We start from the raw sequence: 19,343 nt of genomic DNA on the forward strand, positions 1-19,343 counted from the left end.
AAGATGGTATCTTTGAGGTCCAGAACAGTGAACCATTCTGCTTCCTAAGGTATTTGAGAGAGCAGGGTATAGGGGTTGGGTACAACTGAATATAGAGGAATTACTGCCTCGTTGATGAGTTTAAGATCCTGCACTAGTCTCCACTGACTTGTTTTTGTACTCCTAGAATTGGAGTGTTGCAGGGACTGCTGCATTTCCTTACTAAGCCTTGAGCTTTTAAATGTTTAACAATATCCCATAATCCCTTATGAGCTTCAGGCCTTAAGGGATATTGCCTTTGATAACAAAAAGTGGTGGGGTCTTTTAGCCTGATTTGGACTGGGCAGGCATTTTCTTCCCTTCCAAGTTGTCCTTCCAATGCCTAGACATCAGGGTTGATTCCCTCCTCAAGTAGGGGACAACAAATGGGTAACTTGTTCCCCATATTCATATGGAGAATAGCTCCAGCTTTGGCTAATATATCCCTAATAAGGGTGTGGGACTTTCAGGCATAACAAGAAAGGCCTGTGAAAAGAGCAAAGTCTCCCAGTTACAACTGAGGAGGTGGGAGAAATACCTGGTTACAGGCTGTCCCATGATTCCTCAGATGGTAACGGACCTTTAGGACAGTCATACAGGACAGGAGATTAACACTGAGAAGGCCGTGCCAGTGGCCAGGAGGAAGTCAATTTCCTGGCCCTCAATGGTAAAACGTACCCAGGGCTCAGTGAGGGTGATGACATGAGCTGGCGCTTGCCTCAGGCACCCTCAGTCCTGTTGTTGGATCATCTGGTTGGGGGCTTCTGACCCAGGGAACCATTGCACTCTGGGTTAGTATGCCTTCCAGGGATTGCCTCAGCATAGCAGACATGGACGAGGGGGTGGCTTGTTTCTTGTTGGACAATCTTTTTTAAAGTGTCCTTGTAAACCACACTGATAAAAAGCCCTACCAGGTGATTGGCCTGCTCCATTTTCTGTCCTCTCTGAACCATCAAGGTTTGATTGTCTGAGGGCCATGACTAAGGCTGCAGCCTTTCTCTGATCTCACTTTTCCTTTTGGGCCTGTTCCTCTTGGTCCCTATTATAGAACACCGAGGTTGCCAGGTTTACTAATGCCTCCAGATTTTGTTCAGGGCCCAGGGCTTTCTTTTGGAGCTTTCTCCTGATATCTGTGGCTGATTGATTGGGTAATCAACTTATCTTTTAGAATCAATTGACCCTCTAGTGAGTCAGGTGACTGGGAAGTATATTTTTCTAAGGCCTCTCGTAGCTGCTCAAGGAAGGCAGAAGGATTTTCTTTCTTTGCCTGAGTTATGGTAGACATCATTGAATAATTCATGGGCTCTTTCCTAATTCTCCTTAGTCCTTCTAGAACACAAGTCAACAGATGTTTATGACTCCAGTCCCCATGATCTGAGTCGAGGTCCCAGAGGGGATCCATAGGGGGGACAGCCTCCTGTAGGGAATTTGTCCCTTTCTTCAGCTGTCATTCCATTTCCAAACTCTCAGACTGCAGCTAAAGCTGCATTCTTTTCACTAAAGGCCAGGGTTTGATCTAACAATAGCATGACATCTCTCCAAGTGAAATTGAAGGTTTGCCCTAGACCTTGTAGGACATCTATGTACCTATCAGGATTATCTGAAAACTTCCCCAGGTCTGCCTTGATCTACTTTAAATCAGAAAGGGAGAAGGGGACATGTGCCTGGGTTGGGCCAAATTCCCCTCCCCCTACAGCTCTAAGGGGATGTAACTGATAGCCCTGGGGTTTTTGTGGTCCTTTGGAGATTTCTTTGCTTATTTCTTTATGGGCAGGGGAGATTAGAGGAGGCTTATCATTAATAGGAAGGGGAGCTATAGGGAGACTAGGATATGCGGGTAAGCTGAAAGGTCCTCCTGTGGGATGTAAATTACAAGCTTTGCATAGTTGTGTATTCTTCAATGGATAGAAAGCTTGGACATAAGGTATTTCACTCCATTTGCCTTCCCTCTTACAGAAAAGGTCAAGCTGCAGGATGGTATTGTAATTTGTACTTCCCTCAGGTGGCCATTTTTCCCCATCAGAGAGAGAATATTGGGGCCAAGCCATAGTGCATAAAAAAAAAGCCACCTCTTTTTCAGGGTTTGCAGGTCAAATTGGTCCCAATGGCTTAGGATGCATTTCAAGAGTGAGCCTGTTGATACCTGAGTGTTTCCCATCTGAAAGACAAAACCACCCATGGTTTTGGTTTGTTTCTCTCCGGCCCAAGAACCCACAATGGTCCCTGGACCCTGCTGATTGGAATAGTTGTGCTCACCAACACAGCAGCAGAAACACTAGTTTTCCTCCTAGACCACAAGGAAGACCAAGGAAGGTCGGATTTAGTGGCCCTTACCAACACATTCTCAAAAACCTCTTAGAGTCCTAAGCATTTTCCTGTTAGTATTGGGACTTTACACATGTCCTAAAAGATATTATGCCCTAAAAATGAAGTGAAGGGCCATACTCTGAGGGAAGAAAAGGATCTCCAGGGTTGGAAGAATGACACCTTTTGTCCTCACTTGAATAGGAAGGATACAATTTCTGAGGCTCCCCATATCCTAACTTCAGGAATAGCTTTTATTAGGCCTGCTTGTCTGAGGAGGGATCCTAAAACTCCAGATAGTCCTCCCTATGATGGGGCTATGGGCAAAAATTATGTCTTTCTGATTGGTGAGACTGGGTGCCTAAAGAAGGGAACAGAGTCCTGGAGTTTATACTAGAACTCATTCTTATAGGAGAAACTAGAAAAGCACCAGAGACAAGGAGTGGTTTTTAGAAGTGGGACTAGCCTCAGAGAAGAGCGGTGAGAGGAAGTTTGTCTGACCGGCATTAGGACCCAGGAGGCAAGGGTCAGGATAGATAGGATAGATGGGCCAGTCTCACTTGGGCGACATGACTTTGAGAGTTCTGTTCATGGCCACAGGGTCAAGCAACCTGTCATTGAGACCCCGGAGCTGAATGGCTTTCCTCTCTGTCAACCCTTGGCTCAGCCCCGATGTCCAGGAAAAGTGGAAGCTGGTTCCAGGCAAACTAATGCTCCCAACTCCGAAGAGTCGGGGGTTGTTAGAGAGCCCTTTTCCAGAAAGCCTGACACCTGTGACTTTAGTCCAGCGGCTGCACTAGTTGCTTTTAACTGGCCAACAGGTGCTTGGTATTTAGCCCCCAAATTCTAAGGAAAATCTGACAGTAAAACAGGTCCGGTGGTATTCACCGCTTGGTGGTTGTCCCTTCATGGTTGCCAAATGTGTCCAGAATTGATTCCTTCTAGTGGGTTCTTAGTCTTGCTGACTTCAAGACTGAAGCCGTGGACCCTTGCAGTGAGTGTTACAGTTCTTAAAGATGGTCTGTCCAGAGTTTATTCCTTCAGATGTTCAGATATGTCCAGAGTTTATTCCTTCTGGTGGGTTCATGGTCTCGCTGGCTTCAGGAGTGAAGCTGCAGACCTTTGCAGTGAGTATTACAGCTCTTAAAGGTGGTGTGTCCAGAGTTGTTCATTCCTCCCATGGGTTCATGGTCTCGCTGGCTTCAGGAGTGAAGCTGCAGACCTTCACAGTGAGTGTTACAGCTCATAAAGGTAGTGCGGACCCAAAGAGTGAGCAGCAGCAAGATTTATTGTGAAGAGTGAAAACAAAGCTTCCACAGCGTGGAAGGGAACCCAAGCTGGTTGCTGCTGCTGGCTCAGGTAACCAGCTTTTTCCCCTTATTTGGCCCTACCCACGTCCTGCTGATTGGTGCATTTACAAACCTTTAGCTAGACAGAAAAGTTCTCCAAGTTCCCACCTGATCCAGAAGCCCAGTTGGCTTCACCTCTCAATATGGGATACCTGTGTAATGTTGGATGTTCTATGTATGACAGAATTGTTGAAATTGGGAGCTGGTGTAAGGCAGACCATTATTAGTTTTAATCTTTGTGGGCTACCCCATAAATGCAGAGGTTAAGATGTTTAATGACATATCGGGAGGACTCTCTAGAAAGAGCATGAGCACTAACTGGTGGGAATTGCTATCAACGGATAAATGTACATATCTTAGTTTTCCAAATTCAGGGATGTGCATATCAGCTGTTTGTCATAACTGATTAGGGTTAACACCTGTTGAAGGAGGGGACATGCCTGTGAGCTGGCAATCTGGGCATTGCAGGATAATTTGTTTAGCTAGTCTCAACTGAAAATGTTGGGATAAATTTCTCCAATTTTTGTGGAAAAATTGATGTGATTGGGTGGCTTCGTCAAACAGTGATGTCATGACGTGCAAATCTGCTTGATCATTGCCATAAGCCAGTGGGTAAGATAGTGAGCTGTGGGTCCGAATATGTGTGATAAAAACAGGATGTGTTCATTGATCCAGGAATTGCTGAAATCAAACAAAAGGGGCCTACAGGATGGGCTCAAGAGTGCACTTAATAAAGGCTGTTTCAAAGTTTTGCAATAAATAAATGAAGTAAGCAGAGTCACTAACAATATTGATGGGCTGAGCAGAAAAGGTTTCCAGGGCCAATATTAGGGCTCCAACTTCAGCTCTCTGAGTACTAGTAAATCCAGATTGAGTGAGGGAGTTATGCAGATAGCTGCTTTTCCATTTTTATCAGAGACATCAGTGAAAAGCGTTAAAGCATTAGGTATGGGGGAGTGAACTACCTTTGTAGGCATAACTACAGGAGTGTGAGATAAGAACTGAAGTAATTTGTCAGCGGGAAGGGCATGTTCACTATGGCCTGCATAATCAGAGAGTGCTATCTGAAGGTCTAGAGATAGGGGCAGGACTGCTTCAAATTCTTTTTTACTGAAAGATATTCTTATGACATAAGGGTCATAACCTTGCAATTGATTGCATCATTTGCAGCCTGTATAGATGACTTTACTAACTAGCTGGACTTAGGGAGATAGTGTTTTAGTGCCAGTATGTGAGCAAAAACCCATTCTAGGAAGTGTAGCTCTGGGGCCATCTGTCCTATTAATCCTGTTGGGGAATGTTTAGTAGGAAATACAAATAATTGGACTGAATATCATGGGTCTGAGAAATAGCTTGCTCTATTTCCTCAATTTCCCTTTTTGCAGTGGGGGTTAAATACCTGGGGGTGTCCAAGGCTGCATTACCTTTAGGATAGAAAACAGGTTCTATAATTTGTCAGTCATTATGCCCAACGTGGGGCGGAGCCAGTCACTATCACCCGGTAATTTTTGATTATCATTTAAGGTGTGTACATTGTTAGTATTCAATTTAACCTCTTGAGGTCTTACTGAGCAGGAAGTTAGTATGTATCCAAGATATTTCCAAGGGAAGGACATCTGTACCTTTTCAGGTGCTATGATTAAACCTGGTAACTGTGTATTCCTCTTGACAGAGGCATATAAACTCAAAAGTATTGGCTCCCTTGGGGCTGCCAGTAAGATGGCATCCATATAGTGGGTGATCCTGCAATTAGGAAATTCTTTTCTACTGGGGAGCAAAGCCTGATTTACATGATACTGACACATGGTAGGACTGTTCAGCATTCATTGAGGAAGTACTTTCCAATGAAATCAGCAAGCTGGCCTTTCATTATTGATAGCTGGTATTGTAAATGCAAATTTTTCTCTGTCCTGCTCTGCAAGGGGAATAGTATAAAAGCAGTCTTTTAAGTCAATAATGACTACAAGCCAATCTTGAGGAATCACCATGGAGGGAGCCCCTGTTGAAGGGACCCTATAGGTTGCAAATTAGCACTGATAGCACGTAAGTCATGCAAAAGTCTCCATTTACTAGACTTTTTGGGAATGACAAAAATGGGCAAATTCCAAGGGCTGTTTGAAGATTCTGTATGGCCAGTTAATTGTTCCTCAACTAATTCATGGGCTTTTTGTAATTTATTTCCCTTTAAAGGCCACTGTTCTACCCAAATAGGATTTTGAGAGAGCCACGTCAGCGGTAGGGAAGGAATAGCAACAGTGGCCATTACTAGAAAAGGGTCTGCTATTCACATAATTCATCAAATTCTTCCCTCCAGAGGAGGTATTGACTGGCCTCTAACGTTGTTTTACCTAGCACTGACAGTCCTATTGGGTCATATGGAAGTAGTCTGCTATAGCCTTAATTAATTCTCTCATAAATGGGCTAGTGGCTCCATTTTCTCTAATGCTTTTTCTTATAAGTGTTGAAAGTAATTGGCCGATTGCCTTGTAGATCTTACATCACCGGGCAAACCAAGAACTCCCCTTATAATGCTGCTAAGACAGGGTCCCATAACTGTAGTGTATCTCTTGTCTTTTTTCCAATGTATTGGGGGAGAGGGCTCAGGGAAAACCTCTGTGGCACCTTTACCCAGTAAACAACAGGGCTGAGGAAGGAAGAGGAGGCAGTTAGGTAGACAATAGTTCTTCTTCCATTCCCTTTTTAGGCTCTTCTGTGTAGAGCGGGGCCAAAGCAGCCCTAACTAAGGCCCATAACGTTAAAGATGTTACTGGGACCCACTGCCCTTGTACATGATGTAATTTAACATTTCTTCCCAGAGCTCTAGGTCTAGTGTGCCTCCTTCTGGGAACTATGGGTTATGGAAAACAACAATTTGCATTAGGTCCCTTAATTCAGCCTCTGAAACTGAGGCTCTGCTAGCTTTAAGCAGCTGTTTCAATATTTTTATATACTATTACTGTTGAGCTAATAACTGGGTTTCCCATGATGAAACCCTAGCTTGAAAATCCCCTCAAACTTGGAAATCCAGAGCAGGCACCAATTACTTACAGCACAGTCACTTCACTTTCGTTTTTGAGGGTTCCATCATGATCCATTGCAGTGTTCTTCACACGGGCACCACCTGCCGGGCCTGTCCACAGAAAAATAGTACTCAGACACAGGTATGCAGTGTAAGGGCAGCTAGGGGTCTGCCTGGCTCTAGGGTCAAAGTGCACCCAGAGAAGCTGGAGCTGCATGCTTTCATTCACTGTAGGCACAATGCCAAAAGCCTGGAGCAAACACAATCTGTGAGAAATTAACATTGTTCCCCTTTCAAGGAACGTCATGTGTGTGGATGATCAAAGATCAGTTCCTGGTCAACATAAGTAAACAAGCCTGTTCAAGATAAATTCCCCTACATTCTCTTGTACCTACTCCTTGCCATCTGCCTCAGGGTCAGAGAACAGCTGTCTGGCTATTCTCCCCCGAATCTAGGCAGAGCCTTTGGATCTTTCAGAAGGCATGCTGCTTTCCCTATAGTCTCTCACACCACCCTGACTGATCTCCTGCATGTTTGCAGTGGCTGGTACCGGTTTTTTCTTTCGATATTGAGTGTGCCCTTTAGGAGTTCCTGTAAGGCAGGCCTAGTGGGGACAAAATCTCTCAGCATTTGCTTGTCTGTAAAGGATTTTATTTCTCCTTCACTTACGTAGCTTAGTTTGGCTAGATATGAAATTCTGGATTGAAAATCTTTAAGAATGTTGAATACTGGACCCCACTCTCTTCTGGCTTGTAGGATTTCTACAGAGGGACCCCACTGTTAGTCTGATGGACTTCCCTTTGTGAGTAACCTGACCTTTCTCTCTACATGTCTTGTGGTTGCTCTTCTCGAGGAGTATCTTTGTGGTGTTCTCTGTATTTCCTGAATTTGAATGTTGACCTGTCTTGGTAGGTTGGGGAAGTTCTCCTGGATAATATCCTGAAGAGTGTTTTCCAGCTTGGTTCCATTCTTTCCATTACTTTCAGGTACACCAATCAAAGGTAGATTTGGTCTTTTCACATAGTCCCTCATTTCTTGGAAGCTTTGTTTGTTCCTTTTTATTATTTTTTCTCTAATCTTGTCATCTTGCTTTATTTCGTTAAGTTGATCTTCAATCTCTGATATCCTTTCTTCTGCTTGATTGATTTGGTTATTGATAGTTGTGTATGCTTCACGAAATTTTTGAACTATTTTTCAGCTCCATCAGGTCATTTATGTTGTTCTCTAAACTGGTTATTCTAGTTAGCAATTCCTCTAACCTTTTTTCAAGGTTCTTAGCTTCCTTGCATTGGGTTAGAACATGCTCCTTTAGCTCAGAGGGGTTTGTTATTACCCACCTTCTGAAGCCTACTTCTGTCAATTTCTCAAACTCATTCTCCATCCAGTTTTGTTCCCCTGCTGGTGAGGAGTTGTGATCCTTTGGAGGAGAAGAGGCATTCTGGTTTTTGGATTTTCAGACTTTTTGCACTGGTTTTTCCTCATTTTCATGGATTTATCTACCTTTGCTCTTTGATGTTGGTGACCTTCGGATGAGGTCTCTGAGTGGACATCCTTCTATATTGATGTTAATGCTCTTCCTTTCTGTTTGTTAGTTTTCCTTCTAACAGTCAGGCTCCTCTGCTGCAGGTCTGCTGGAGTTTTCTGGAGGTCCACTCCAGACCCTGTTTGCCTGGATGTCACCAGCAGAGGCTGCAGAACAGTAAAGATTGCTGCCTGTTCCTTCCTCTGAAAGCTTCATCCCAGAGGGAATAAATATGACACCAAAAGTACAAACAAAAGTGGAAAAGATTTTAAATGTCTTTAAATTAAAATTTCAAACTTCTACACAGTAGATCTATAAACTTTGTTTATAGATCATAACAAGGTTACAGGACAAACCACAAACTTGAAAAATATACTTATGAAGTGAATTAATTTCAAAGGATTCATGTATAGAATAGCAAATCTAAAAGTTTGTGATCCAAAACAAGTTAATAGTCTAAAAATTGTTGAGGACCTGAAAGAACTTTTCTGAGATGTATAATTTTAAAAATAGAAAACTTATAATATTTATTTATTTAAAATGAAAAAACAAAATTGTATGTTACTATAAATAACAAATTTCCTGCAAAATAAGTTCACCATAACAAATGGAAAATAACTTTAATGACAAGAGTGGTCTTGTTTGGATTTTTGCAAATCTCTATAAAGTCTAACTTAAGGAAGACAGCCAGATTATCTTATTTGCTTCTTCATTCAAGTTATTGCAGTCTTAGTTTACGTATGTAAAGAAAATCCAACCTTACACAGATTGTAGTTGCAAAGGGGAAATCCTCACTCACACTCTGAAAGAATGTCAATGTCTCCCAGGGTCTCTGAACCGCACTTTAAGAATCACTGTTCTAGAATGAAGAATTTTCACAATTCAATGAGAAAAAACATAAATGTCAGTAGTGGGGGAGGGGGAAGGCCAAAGGTTTAAATAAGCAGCTTTCATAACAGGAAATCCAAATGTCCCAAAACATTTTTGTTACTGTTCAATAACTTTAGTAATCTAGGAACTTTAATTTAAAATGACAAGGTAACTTTCCATACCCAAAAGACTAACCAGAAAAAATTGAAATCTGGCAATTAGAAATTTTCATGAGTGTTTAGAACAATGACAATCTTTATGTACTGCTGGTGGATTTGTAAATTGTCACCTTTTGCAGGAAAAAAATGAACAATATTTAATAAAGTTTCAGCTATCCGTACAATTATACCAAGACATTTCCCTTCTAGATATGTAACTTAAAGAAGCACCAGGTCATTTGCACAAGATTGACCTTCAGGGCATTGTTTGAATAACAAAACTAAAAATAACCTAATGGAAAAATAGCTAAATAAACTGTGTTATTTAGTACAATGGAATTCTATGTAGCGGTTAAAATAAAGTGACTGTAACTACATTTTTTTAAATCACTTAGAAATATTTCACCTGTAACATTGACTAAGTTTCAGAATGCTACACAGAATAGGATACATTTTTAAAATTTATGACTGCATGAAAGTAATACATCATTTCTGTATATAGTAATTATGTGTGTGTGTATAGTGAAAAAATTAAAAGCATGACAAAGAAAGTCATACATCTTCAGAATAGTATGTCTAGATGGACAGACAAGGAGGGTGATCAGAACAGAGAAGAATACAATTATATCTCATGTTTTATTCATCAACAAGCTAATGAAAACTGAAGCAAATATGGATTAAATTTGACAAAATTGCATGATGGAAGATATATATATATAACTATATATATAACTGTATACAGTTATGCATGATGGAAGATATATATATAGTTATATATATATAACTATACAAATTACATGATGGAAGATATATATATAATTATATATATAACTATACATATATAACTATATAACTGTATACATATATAACTATATATATATCTTCCATCATGCAATTATATATATATAACTGTATATAGTTATATATAACTATATATAGATATATATCTATATATACCTAACTATATAGATAGATATATATAGTTATTCTCTATACCTGGCTGTATAATTACAACACTTTTTAAAAATTAAATTAAAAACCTAGGTTCCCACCAGGTAGTGTGGACAGCAGACATGGAAAATTAGTTGGGATTGAGGTATATAGCTGCAATTTTAAAACATATGCATGGCAACTTCAGGACAATAAATGGACATTTGAATCATCAGAGATGGGCTTATTATTTTTCAGTTGTTCATAAATATGTTATTAATACTCTATCCCCATGATTATCCTTCTGGGTAACAGAATGTTTTTGCTAATGTTTGTTATTTCCCTGCAGATGGACACTGCTATGAATATAAATGGATGGCCAGTGCTTGGAAGGGCTCTTCCCGAACAGTGTGGTGTCAAAGGTCAGATGGTATAAATGTAACAGGTAAACCTCCAGTTTCTCTTTGTTCTTTGAAAATCTTCCTGTAACACACTTGTGATTGGTTGAAGAAAATAGTTAAGGAAACAAAGTTACTCTTTCAGTATTCAAAGCCTGTTTGGGATTCAGGATGCCTAAGCTGTATATACCCACCTGTTGACCAATGACAAATTATTTTATAATGGTTCAAATTATCTCTCACCTAGCCTTTTTAGGTATTACTGCTGAAACGTATTTAATTAAAATACTATGTAATTCTAATAAATAATTGTTATAAATAATTTTCAGACCTTTTCTAGAAATGTTATACATGAATAATTTACTATATGTTTAAAAATGATCAGTTTTTTGACTTTCTGCTTGTGTGCCTTGAAGGCATATAAACACAGACCAAAAACGCCACCAAGGTAGTATGATACAAATCCAAATATCTTGCTTAAATTCAGATGTCTATGATTTAGAGATTTTTAAACTAATTAATAGAGAAGACCTACTGGTGGAGTATTATACAAATCTAAATATCTTGCTTAAATTCAGATGTCTATGATTTAGAGATTTTTAAACTAATTAATAGAGAAGACCTACTGGTAAATTTCAAACCCAGACCATCTGAGCAGCTCATCTACTGTGCCTGCATCCCCAAATTATTATATATCCAAAGAAGAAATCCAAAGGAAGAAATTTTTTTGATTGTACTTTGACCAATATATGCCTCCAAAGAACTACTCTAGTGTGCAATTACTAAAAGCCTATCTGAAGCCTGTAAGCAAGCATGAGGGATCCCAAGGACCCCTTGAAGGAGAAAAAGACTTTGGCTCAAGATAGGTAGTGAACAACCAAGCAAATTTCCTAGAAAGAAATGCAAGTCAGAACCAGAACCTTAATTTCAGGCACATGGACCCAGAAATCTAAGCCTTTCCATAAACAATTTCTTTTTATAAATATAACTTACAGGAATTGCCATTGCATAGCAACAGCAGGAGTCTTGACAGTTAACTGCTCAGGCTGACTTGCTGCTGTGTTTTGACCCTGCTGTGGGGGAAAAATACAGTGTACATTTGGATGCCTCTGAGTAATGTTCATTTATAAATTTCACTTTAATATATACAGTAAGAAACAGGAGCAAGGATCAATATGATTTTTGAAAACTATCCATCTTTATATTGAATTTTAAATTACCTGGATTTATTGAAACCCAATTATTTATTTCCTCTGTATGGGAGCTGGATCAGGATGTCAATTTTTTTTCTTTTGAAGATATGATTTTATACATGAGAAAGCTCTCTCAAGAAATCCTTAATAACTCCCTGTGGTCACATATATAACAAAGAAAAGACATCTAGTAGAAACCCTTTGCTCTCTCACTGTATTATTTTTTGGAAGAAGCATCTCCATCTACCCCACTCTAAGAGGTATGGAGTGAGAAGAGTCCTGGACAGGGATAGACAGGCTTTCTGAATGAGTTGTTGTTACAGAAGTCATCCATTCAGCTCAGAGATTGGAAATAAATGTCTCCATTCTAACAGCTTCTCTAGATGATCCTATAGGTTTGCAATTTTTTGATGCAAATAATATTTACCTGACTTTTCTTCCATATATTAAAAACTCTTTTTCCACTGCAATTGGGACTATTCCCCCAATGCAAAGGTAAGTCAAATTTTAAACGACTTACCTACAAAATCATTACTTTTAATTTCTTTTCAATTCAGCAAAGTGTCCAATGGATTATTTCTAATGCTATTCAGTACCAAAAGGCCAATGTGTAAATGATGTGTGTTAAACTCTATATGCATTCTTTCATCTTTTAGGAGAGATGAGATTATGACAAATAGACAAGCATGTAAAGTATATTACCTATCTTGATCAATTGCTTTAATTTATGAATTGTCCTTATAAGAAACTCAAAATATTGCTTTGTGTGTGTGTGTTTAATGATAACTTCAATGTGGCCAATTAACTGCAGTTGCCTTGCAATGACTAACTGCTTTTCTGTGACAATTTTTCTGTATTTTGTGATTGCAACAGAGAGAAACACAAAGAATTGGCAATAGGCACCTGTGATTAAATTCCAGAGAATCATCAGTTCCATAAACAAAGAAAAAATTTTATTTTGCTAATATTATGTTAAACTGAACAAGTATAGTTTGAAAATATGAGTCTCCTTCATGTCACCAATGTTTTTTATATCTATTTCCGTTTAAAACCTCACTTGAAACAACTTAGGCACAGTTGGTACTACACTTGAAAATAAACGAGAGAGATAAACAGCTGTAATATCAAGTCAAAACCATAGTGCAAAATAAGTGATTTAGTAGATACATTTGTTTTCTTCACTATATCCAAAAAACACCCTGAATTAGCAGAAATTGTGATTTTCTAAAAAAGAAATTTGCATTATTTAAAGAAAACATTTATTTAACATAAAGAGCTAAAGAGTTATTTCTAAAGACATGAAAACTATCGTTTTACTTGAAAAGGAAATGAAATCAGCTTTTCAGTTGCTGGACTTGGCTTCATGTGCTCCTGGCAGAAAAAGGTTGTGTGCAATTAGTATTTTCAAAATAGCAGCTATAAAATAATTATTTCAACAAACGCTTGTTGAACACCTGCTGAGTACCAGGCACTGAGCTAGCTCCCCTGGGTAAGAAGGGGCTGGAATCACTAAATAAGGTGGTTAAGTTAACCAAATATTTCACAGTCAACCACTGACAGAAAAATTCCTGGAATTCCCAAGGTAGTTCAGGATTCAAAGACAAGTCACTAACAACAGTGTATTTTCATCATAACAAGACATATTATTTGTCAAAACGTGATTTTCTGTTCTGCAGGGGGCTGCTTGGTGATGAGCCAGCCTGATGCCGACAGGTCTTGTAACCCACCGTGTAGTCAACCCCACTCGTACTGTAGCGAGGTATGTGTAAATTCGTCAGGGCAGACAAGCCAGCTCCATCATTTGTCACCTCACTGTCTCTTGTGCAGTTTCATCTCCCTCCAAAGAAAGCATGTCTTGAGGCATAAAAATCCCATTTTAGACATCTCCTTTTATCAATATAAAAAGTCCTGAATTCACTTGCTTTCACCTTTAGAATACATTTATATATAATGCCAAAAGTATGTTTCTATGTAGTTAAAAATATCACAGGAATTACATATAGTAATTCCCAAAACAAACCTTGTTTAAAGCCTTCTCTTCAAGTCCGGTCTGTTAGACTTTCAAAGATTCCTTGCATGGCTAGTGTAAATCTTCTTGTTCTCCTGCAGACAAAAACATGCCATTGTGAAGAAGGGTACACTGAAGTCATGTCTTCTAACAGCACCCTTGAGCAATGCACACTTATCCCCGTGGTGGTAATACCCACCGTGGAGGACAAAAGAGGAGATGTGAAAACCAGTCGGGCTGTACATCCAACCCAACCCTCCAGTAACCCAGCAGGACGGGGAAGGACCTGGTTTCTGCAGCCATTTGGGCCAGGTGAACTGACTAGACTAGTGTTGAAGTAGAAACCTTTAGTTATACATTTAGGCAATGCCAAAGAATTAAAAAGTGAGCAAGCATTTTTATATGAGCTATTGATTATTTTATCTACATGCATTTATTCTGATAGTGCCATCTATTCTTAAATTTTTTACTATCATTAAGGAGAATAACTCATGTTTGAAGTTCAGAGAAATGAAATTACTTCTGAGAAAAAAATTTTGGATCAATATGATTCAGTTCAATTCCAGTCCAAAAATTACAAGTATAATTAATTTCAAATTGAACAAAGATGGAAACATGAATTTTTTAAAAATGTGTTGTCATTCAGAACTAGGATAAAGGAGACTATAAAGGCATTCCAGAATTTTTAATTTGATCATAGGAACAGTAATAGTTTGACCCATAAATAAAAACATCAGGAATGCAGTTCTGTGCCAGGGGGCACGTGGTAGATGGACCAGTTTGTATCAGCCCTAAAAATCAGCATACTCAAATACTCAGATCTGTACTAGTGCCAGATACACAGGGGCAACAGTGGAGCCTTCCCTTCTGGATGGGATGATTCAAATATTTTTTCACATTCACAGACAGCTCTTAATGTATCTGGTAATAAATGCAAAGCCAATACAGGAAAATGCTTGAAGACCTCATGATATGCTATTCTCTACTCTACACACTTTCCCTCAGTTGGATTTAATCATATGCTCATCCCTAGAACTAACCTGGTGCTTGAAAATGTGCTACATGGTTTATAAAGCAGCTAATAATATCATGCCACTTTTTCTCATACCCTGGAGGAACTACTAGTCCATGAAGCAAAGGAAATCTCCAGTCAGAGCCAGGCATAGTCTACTTTAAAATGCCATTAGAAACATGAGAAAAGATGGAAGGAATCTGCATAGCTAGCACATATCCATTTCTGTGCATTAAGTCTGAATACTTTACCTTATTGGAGAATAAATGTTGGATTTTTAAGATATTTTAAATGTTTGGGAGATTTGCTTTTAATCACATGATTCCTGCTTTAATTGGCTTATTTGACTGATAGTACAATTTATTGTGCAAAGCTGACTCATCTGTGTAAGCATGGGAAACTCTTCCCTTAGTGTTCAAGACAATGGACTAGCAGACAACCAGTAGCAATTTTGACCTTTACTAAGAATTGAAGCAGATCTCCTCAGATCAAAACCAGTCCTTTTTTTTTTCCCAAAAGATTGTTATTGTCATTATTTTAAATTTTATATATGGTTTCCCCAAAGTGAACATTTTAATATATTTAGAAGGTACATGTTCTGAAAACTTAGATATTCTTTGATTTTGAAAAACCCAAAAAAATTTGTTGAAGAAACTCTCAACGTAGAGCACCTCAACCGTGGAATGGTTCTTTTGATTCTAAACTGAACTCAAATTAAAAAAAAAAAAAAAATTCTTTAGGATTAGAAAGAAATGATATTTAGAATATTTATTGAGTTTATTCCCAGCAAATGAACTTCTAATTTGATCTAACTCCAGGCGAAAAAATTCCACAGTACCCATTCGCATTTGATGCCTTTCAAATATTGAATAAACCAGAGTCTACGTGAGGTCAGTTTTGCCCAATCTATAATTTAACACTAAGATCAAATATTTAATTGCAATAGAAAATATATGTTGATGTGAGGATCAAATTAAATCAGCCAATGTCATTAATAACATCTTGTGCTTGAAGTTTATTCAGAGCATAAAATTGAGGAGTTCAAAGAAGATGAGACCAGAAACCCAAATTATAAAAGTTCCTGTTATGTCTGATTCCATATAATAGAAAAGGTAGAAAACAATTTATAGATCCTTTTATATGTTAACCAAACTAGTTGTTTTTGTAAATGACATTGTCAGCCAATTTTAAAACACATTGTAAGTGCAGACTAGATAAAAGATTATTAATTCCATAAGATGTTAAATATATTCACTTTCATTTTACCTGGAATAAAAATGACAAAATTTTTGTTTAAATACCTATCTGCGTTAACTCGAGGTTGTAGAAACTTTCTTAAAATTGCATTTTTCATCTTATCATTGCAATTCTCAAAATAGATTGAAAATCAGAAGAAAATGTTTATATAGCATTACACATGTATTGAGTTTGAAGTAAAATTGAGATGAAAGGCAGCTGAAGTTTTGACAAAGAAACTTGAAATCTGAAGTCAAACATTTATAACTTTTCAATTCAATTTTCCTTGATAATTTCTCTTTAATGAAGCAGTATCTAACCCATAACAGCAGCTTTGCATTAATCATTAACTGTGCTGAAGCAATAATTCTTTTTGGGTTTTGAAAGAAATTGGTCATGTGTGACTGATCATTGGTCATCGTTAAAGACTGCCTCATGTATACCAGATTAATGTAAATTAATAACTAATATCTCTTCTTCTTAGATGGGAGACTAAAGACCTGGGTTTACGGCGTAGCAGCTGGGGCATTTGTGTTACTCATCTTTATTGTCTCCATGATTTATCTAGCTTGGTGAGTGTTTAAATAATTAAAAATCCAAAGAGATACTTAATCGTAACACAGAAACAGCAAACTAATGTCTCAAATAAGTTCTCTACATCTATCTGGTGTTCACATGAATTTCTAAATAAACATGGCTTTAGTCCTAGATGGGCTAAAAGCTACCAAATCTGAACCATTTCATTTCTAAAGATGAGCAAGAACTTGCTGTGGGTCATCTTCTTGAGTGTGTTCTCTTGCATACTTTCAAGAGAATATTGCTTTGTACTGATTATGGCAAACTGTGGATTTTTATATTGAATTACTAATGGAGGAAGATATTACAGTAACACCTAATCTTATTCAACTATCTTTTAAAACATGCATTATTTATAAAGATTTCTGACCAAATGAAAATGACCCCACTATGATATTATTTCTGTTGTCAATACTAAAAGAATCCCACTTGGATAATTTATCTTTTGTAGGATAGTAAAACATTTGAAGCTTACTTAGAGTTTATTCAAAGCAAAAACTGAAATTCAAGGAGATCAGAAAATCAAATTCTAAGGTAGACTTTAGGCAATGCAGGCAATGAGGCAATTTTGGTTTATCAATTTGTTTTCACTTTTTTTTGCTTAAAGCAATCAAATTTACAATTAGAAACTGATTTTCTTTCTCCTAATTTTAATGAATTGTTTTACAGCAAAAAGCCAAAGAAACCCCAAAGGAGGCAAAACAACCGACTGAAACCTTTAACCTTAGCCTATGATGGAGATGCTGACATGTAACATATAACTTTTCTGGCAACAACCAGTCTTGGATTTCTGACTTCATAGATGTCCAGAGGTCACAACAAATGTATCCAAACTGTGTGGATTAAAATATATTTTAATTTTTAAAAAGGGCATCATAAAGACAAGAGTGAAAATCATACTGCCACTGGAGATATTCCAGACAGTACCACTTACATAGAGACCATCAACCATGAGAATTATAGGAGATTTAGCTGAATACATGCCGCATTCTGAAAGTTTTATGTCATCTTTTCTGAAGTCTACCAACTGAAAAACCACTTTCATCTCTAAAAAATAATGGTGGAATTGGCCAGTTAGGATGCCTGATACAAGATTGTCTGCAGTGTTAATCCATAAAACTTCCTAGCATGAAGAGTTTCTACCAAGATCTCCACAATACTATAGTCAAATTAACATGTGTACTCAGTTGAATGATACACATTATGTCAGATTATGTACTTGCTAATAAGCAATTTTAACAATGCATAACATATGAGCTCTAAGCTAAGCAGAAAATCCATTGAATAAATTCAGCATCTTGGTGGTCAATGGTAGATTTTATTGACCTGCATTTTAGAGACGGAGCCTCTTTTTTAAGACTTCATTCTTGTCTCTCTCCAAAGTAAGAATGCTGGACAAGTACTAGTGTCTTAGAAGGAGGAGTCCTCAAGTTCAGTATTTTATAGTGGTAATTGTCTGGAAAACTAATTTACTTGTGTTAATACAATACATTTCTACTTTCCCTGATTTTCAAACTGGTTGCCTGCATCTTTTTTGCTATATGGAAGGCACATTTTTGCACTATATTAGTGCAGCTTGATAGGCGCTTAACCAGTATTGCCATAGAAACTGCCTCTTTTCATATGGGATGAAGACATCTGTGCCAAGAGTGTCATGAAGACATTTGCAAGTTCTTGTATCCTGAAGAGAGAAAAGTTCAGTTTGGATGGTAGCAAGATGAAATCAGCTATTACACCTGCTGTACACACACTTCCTCATCACTGCAGCCATTGTGAAACTGACAACATGGCGGTAATTTAAGTGTTGAAGTCCCTAACCCCTTAACCCTCTAAAAGGTGGATTCCTCTAGTTGGTTTGTAATTGGTCTTTGAAGGCTGTTTATGACTAGATTTTTATATTTGTTATCTTTGTTAAGAAAAGAAAAAAGAAAAAAAGGAACTGGTTGTCTTTTTAATTTTGAGCAGATGGAGAAAATAATGTACCAATGACTTTTGTAACTAAAGGAAATCAAAATTATATGTTGATTTTTCCTTCTCTCTAATTTGATTTCCTAGTTTCAGCTTGAATGTCTGTGTTGCAGGCAGTATTTCAAGATCCATAGTCTTTTGCCTTTCTCACTGGCAAAATTTGAAGCAATCTCTTCCATGCATGATTTCAAAACTAAAATTTTAAAAGAGAAATAAATATCTTGCCCAAGACTTCATTACATATCTAGACCAAGAGTGGCAAACTTTTTCTGTAAAGGACTATACAGAAAATATTTTCCAAAAGGTCTACGTTGCAACTTCTCAACTTTGCCATTCTGCTAATGAGATCTTAGTAAATAAAAGAATGAACATAACTGCTTTCCCATATAACTTTCCTTACAGAAACAGCAAGTAGGGCACCTTGGCAGGTCATATTTTGCTGACCCCTGGTCTGGATGTTTTTTAATGCTAACTCTCCATAGTGTCATCTTTCGTTTTCATTCCTTTACTCACTGACTGTTCAATGTTCAAAGGTGAGACTTTACAGTCATTACATTTCCCACTGTACCAAAAGTAGCTATATTTTCTACAGATGTAGCCCTGGGAATGGCACAGTGGAACAATATTTAACTCAGCAGACTTCTTGCAAATGAAAGGAAAACTCAAAAGGTGCCATTAAAAAGCAATACCATTTTCAGGCAACATTATTACAACAACCTTTGTGAGAGAGGAGGACACTAGCTTTTCAGGTTCTTTGAAAAATAGTATAACATGCTATTTTA

At 37.9% G+C, this 19,343-nt stretch overlaps 1 protein-coding gene across 1 annotated transcript in view; it reads left to right on the top strand.

Annotated features, from left to right (window-relative positions):
- Window positions 1-18,754, top strand: part of THSD7A (thrombospondin type 1 domain containing 7A) — a 789,627-nt gene extending 770,873 nt beyond the window's left edge. The window contains exons 24-28 of the mRNA XM_005550102.5: window positions 10,520-10,615; window positions 13,438-13,520; window positions 13,871-14,081; window positions 16,502-16,589; window positions 17,263-18,754. Of these exons, the coding sequence (XP_005550159.2) occupies window positions 10,520-10,615; window positions 13,438-13,520; window positions 13,871-14,081; window positions 16,502-16,589; window positions 17,263-17,347 (563 nt within the window). The 3' untranslated portion in view covers window positions 17,348-18,754. The remainder of the gene's footprint in view (window positions 1-10,519; window positions 10,616-13,437; window positions 13,521-13,870; window positions 14,082-16,501; window positions 16,590-17,262) is intronic.
- Window positions 18,755-19,343: the final 589 nt, after the last annotated feature.

The sequence above is a fragment of the Macaca fascicularis genome, chromosome 3 (genome assembly GCF_037993035.2).
Source record: "Macaca fascicularis isolate 582-1 chromosome 3, T2T-MFA8v1.1".
Taxonomy (NCBI): Eukaryota; Metazoa; Chordata; class Mammalia; order Primates; family Cercopithecidae; genus Macaca; species Macaca fascicularis.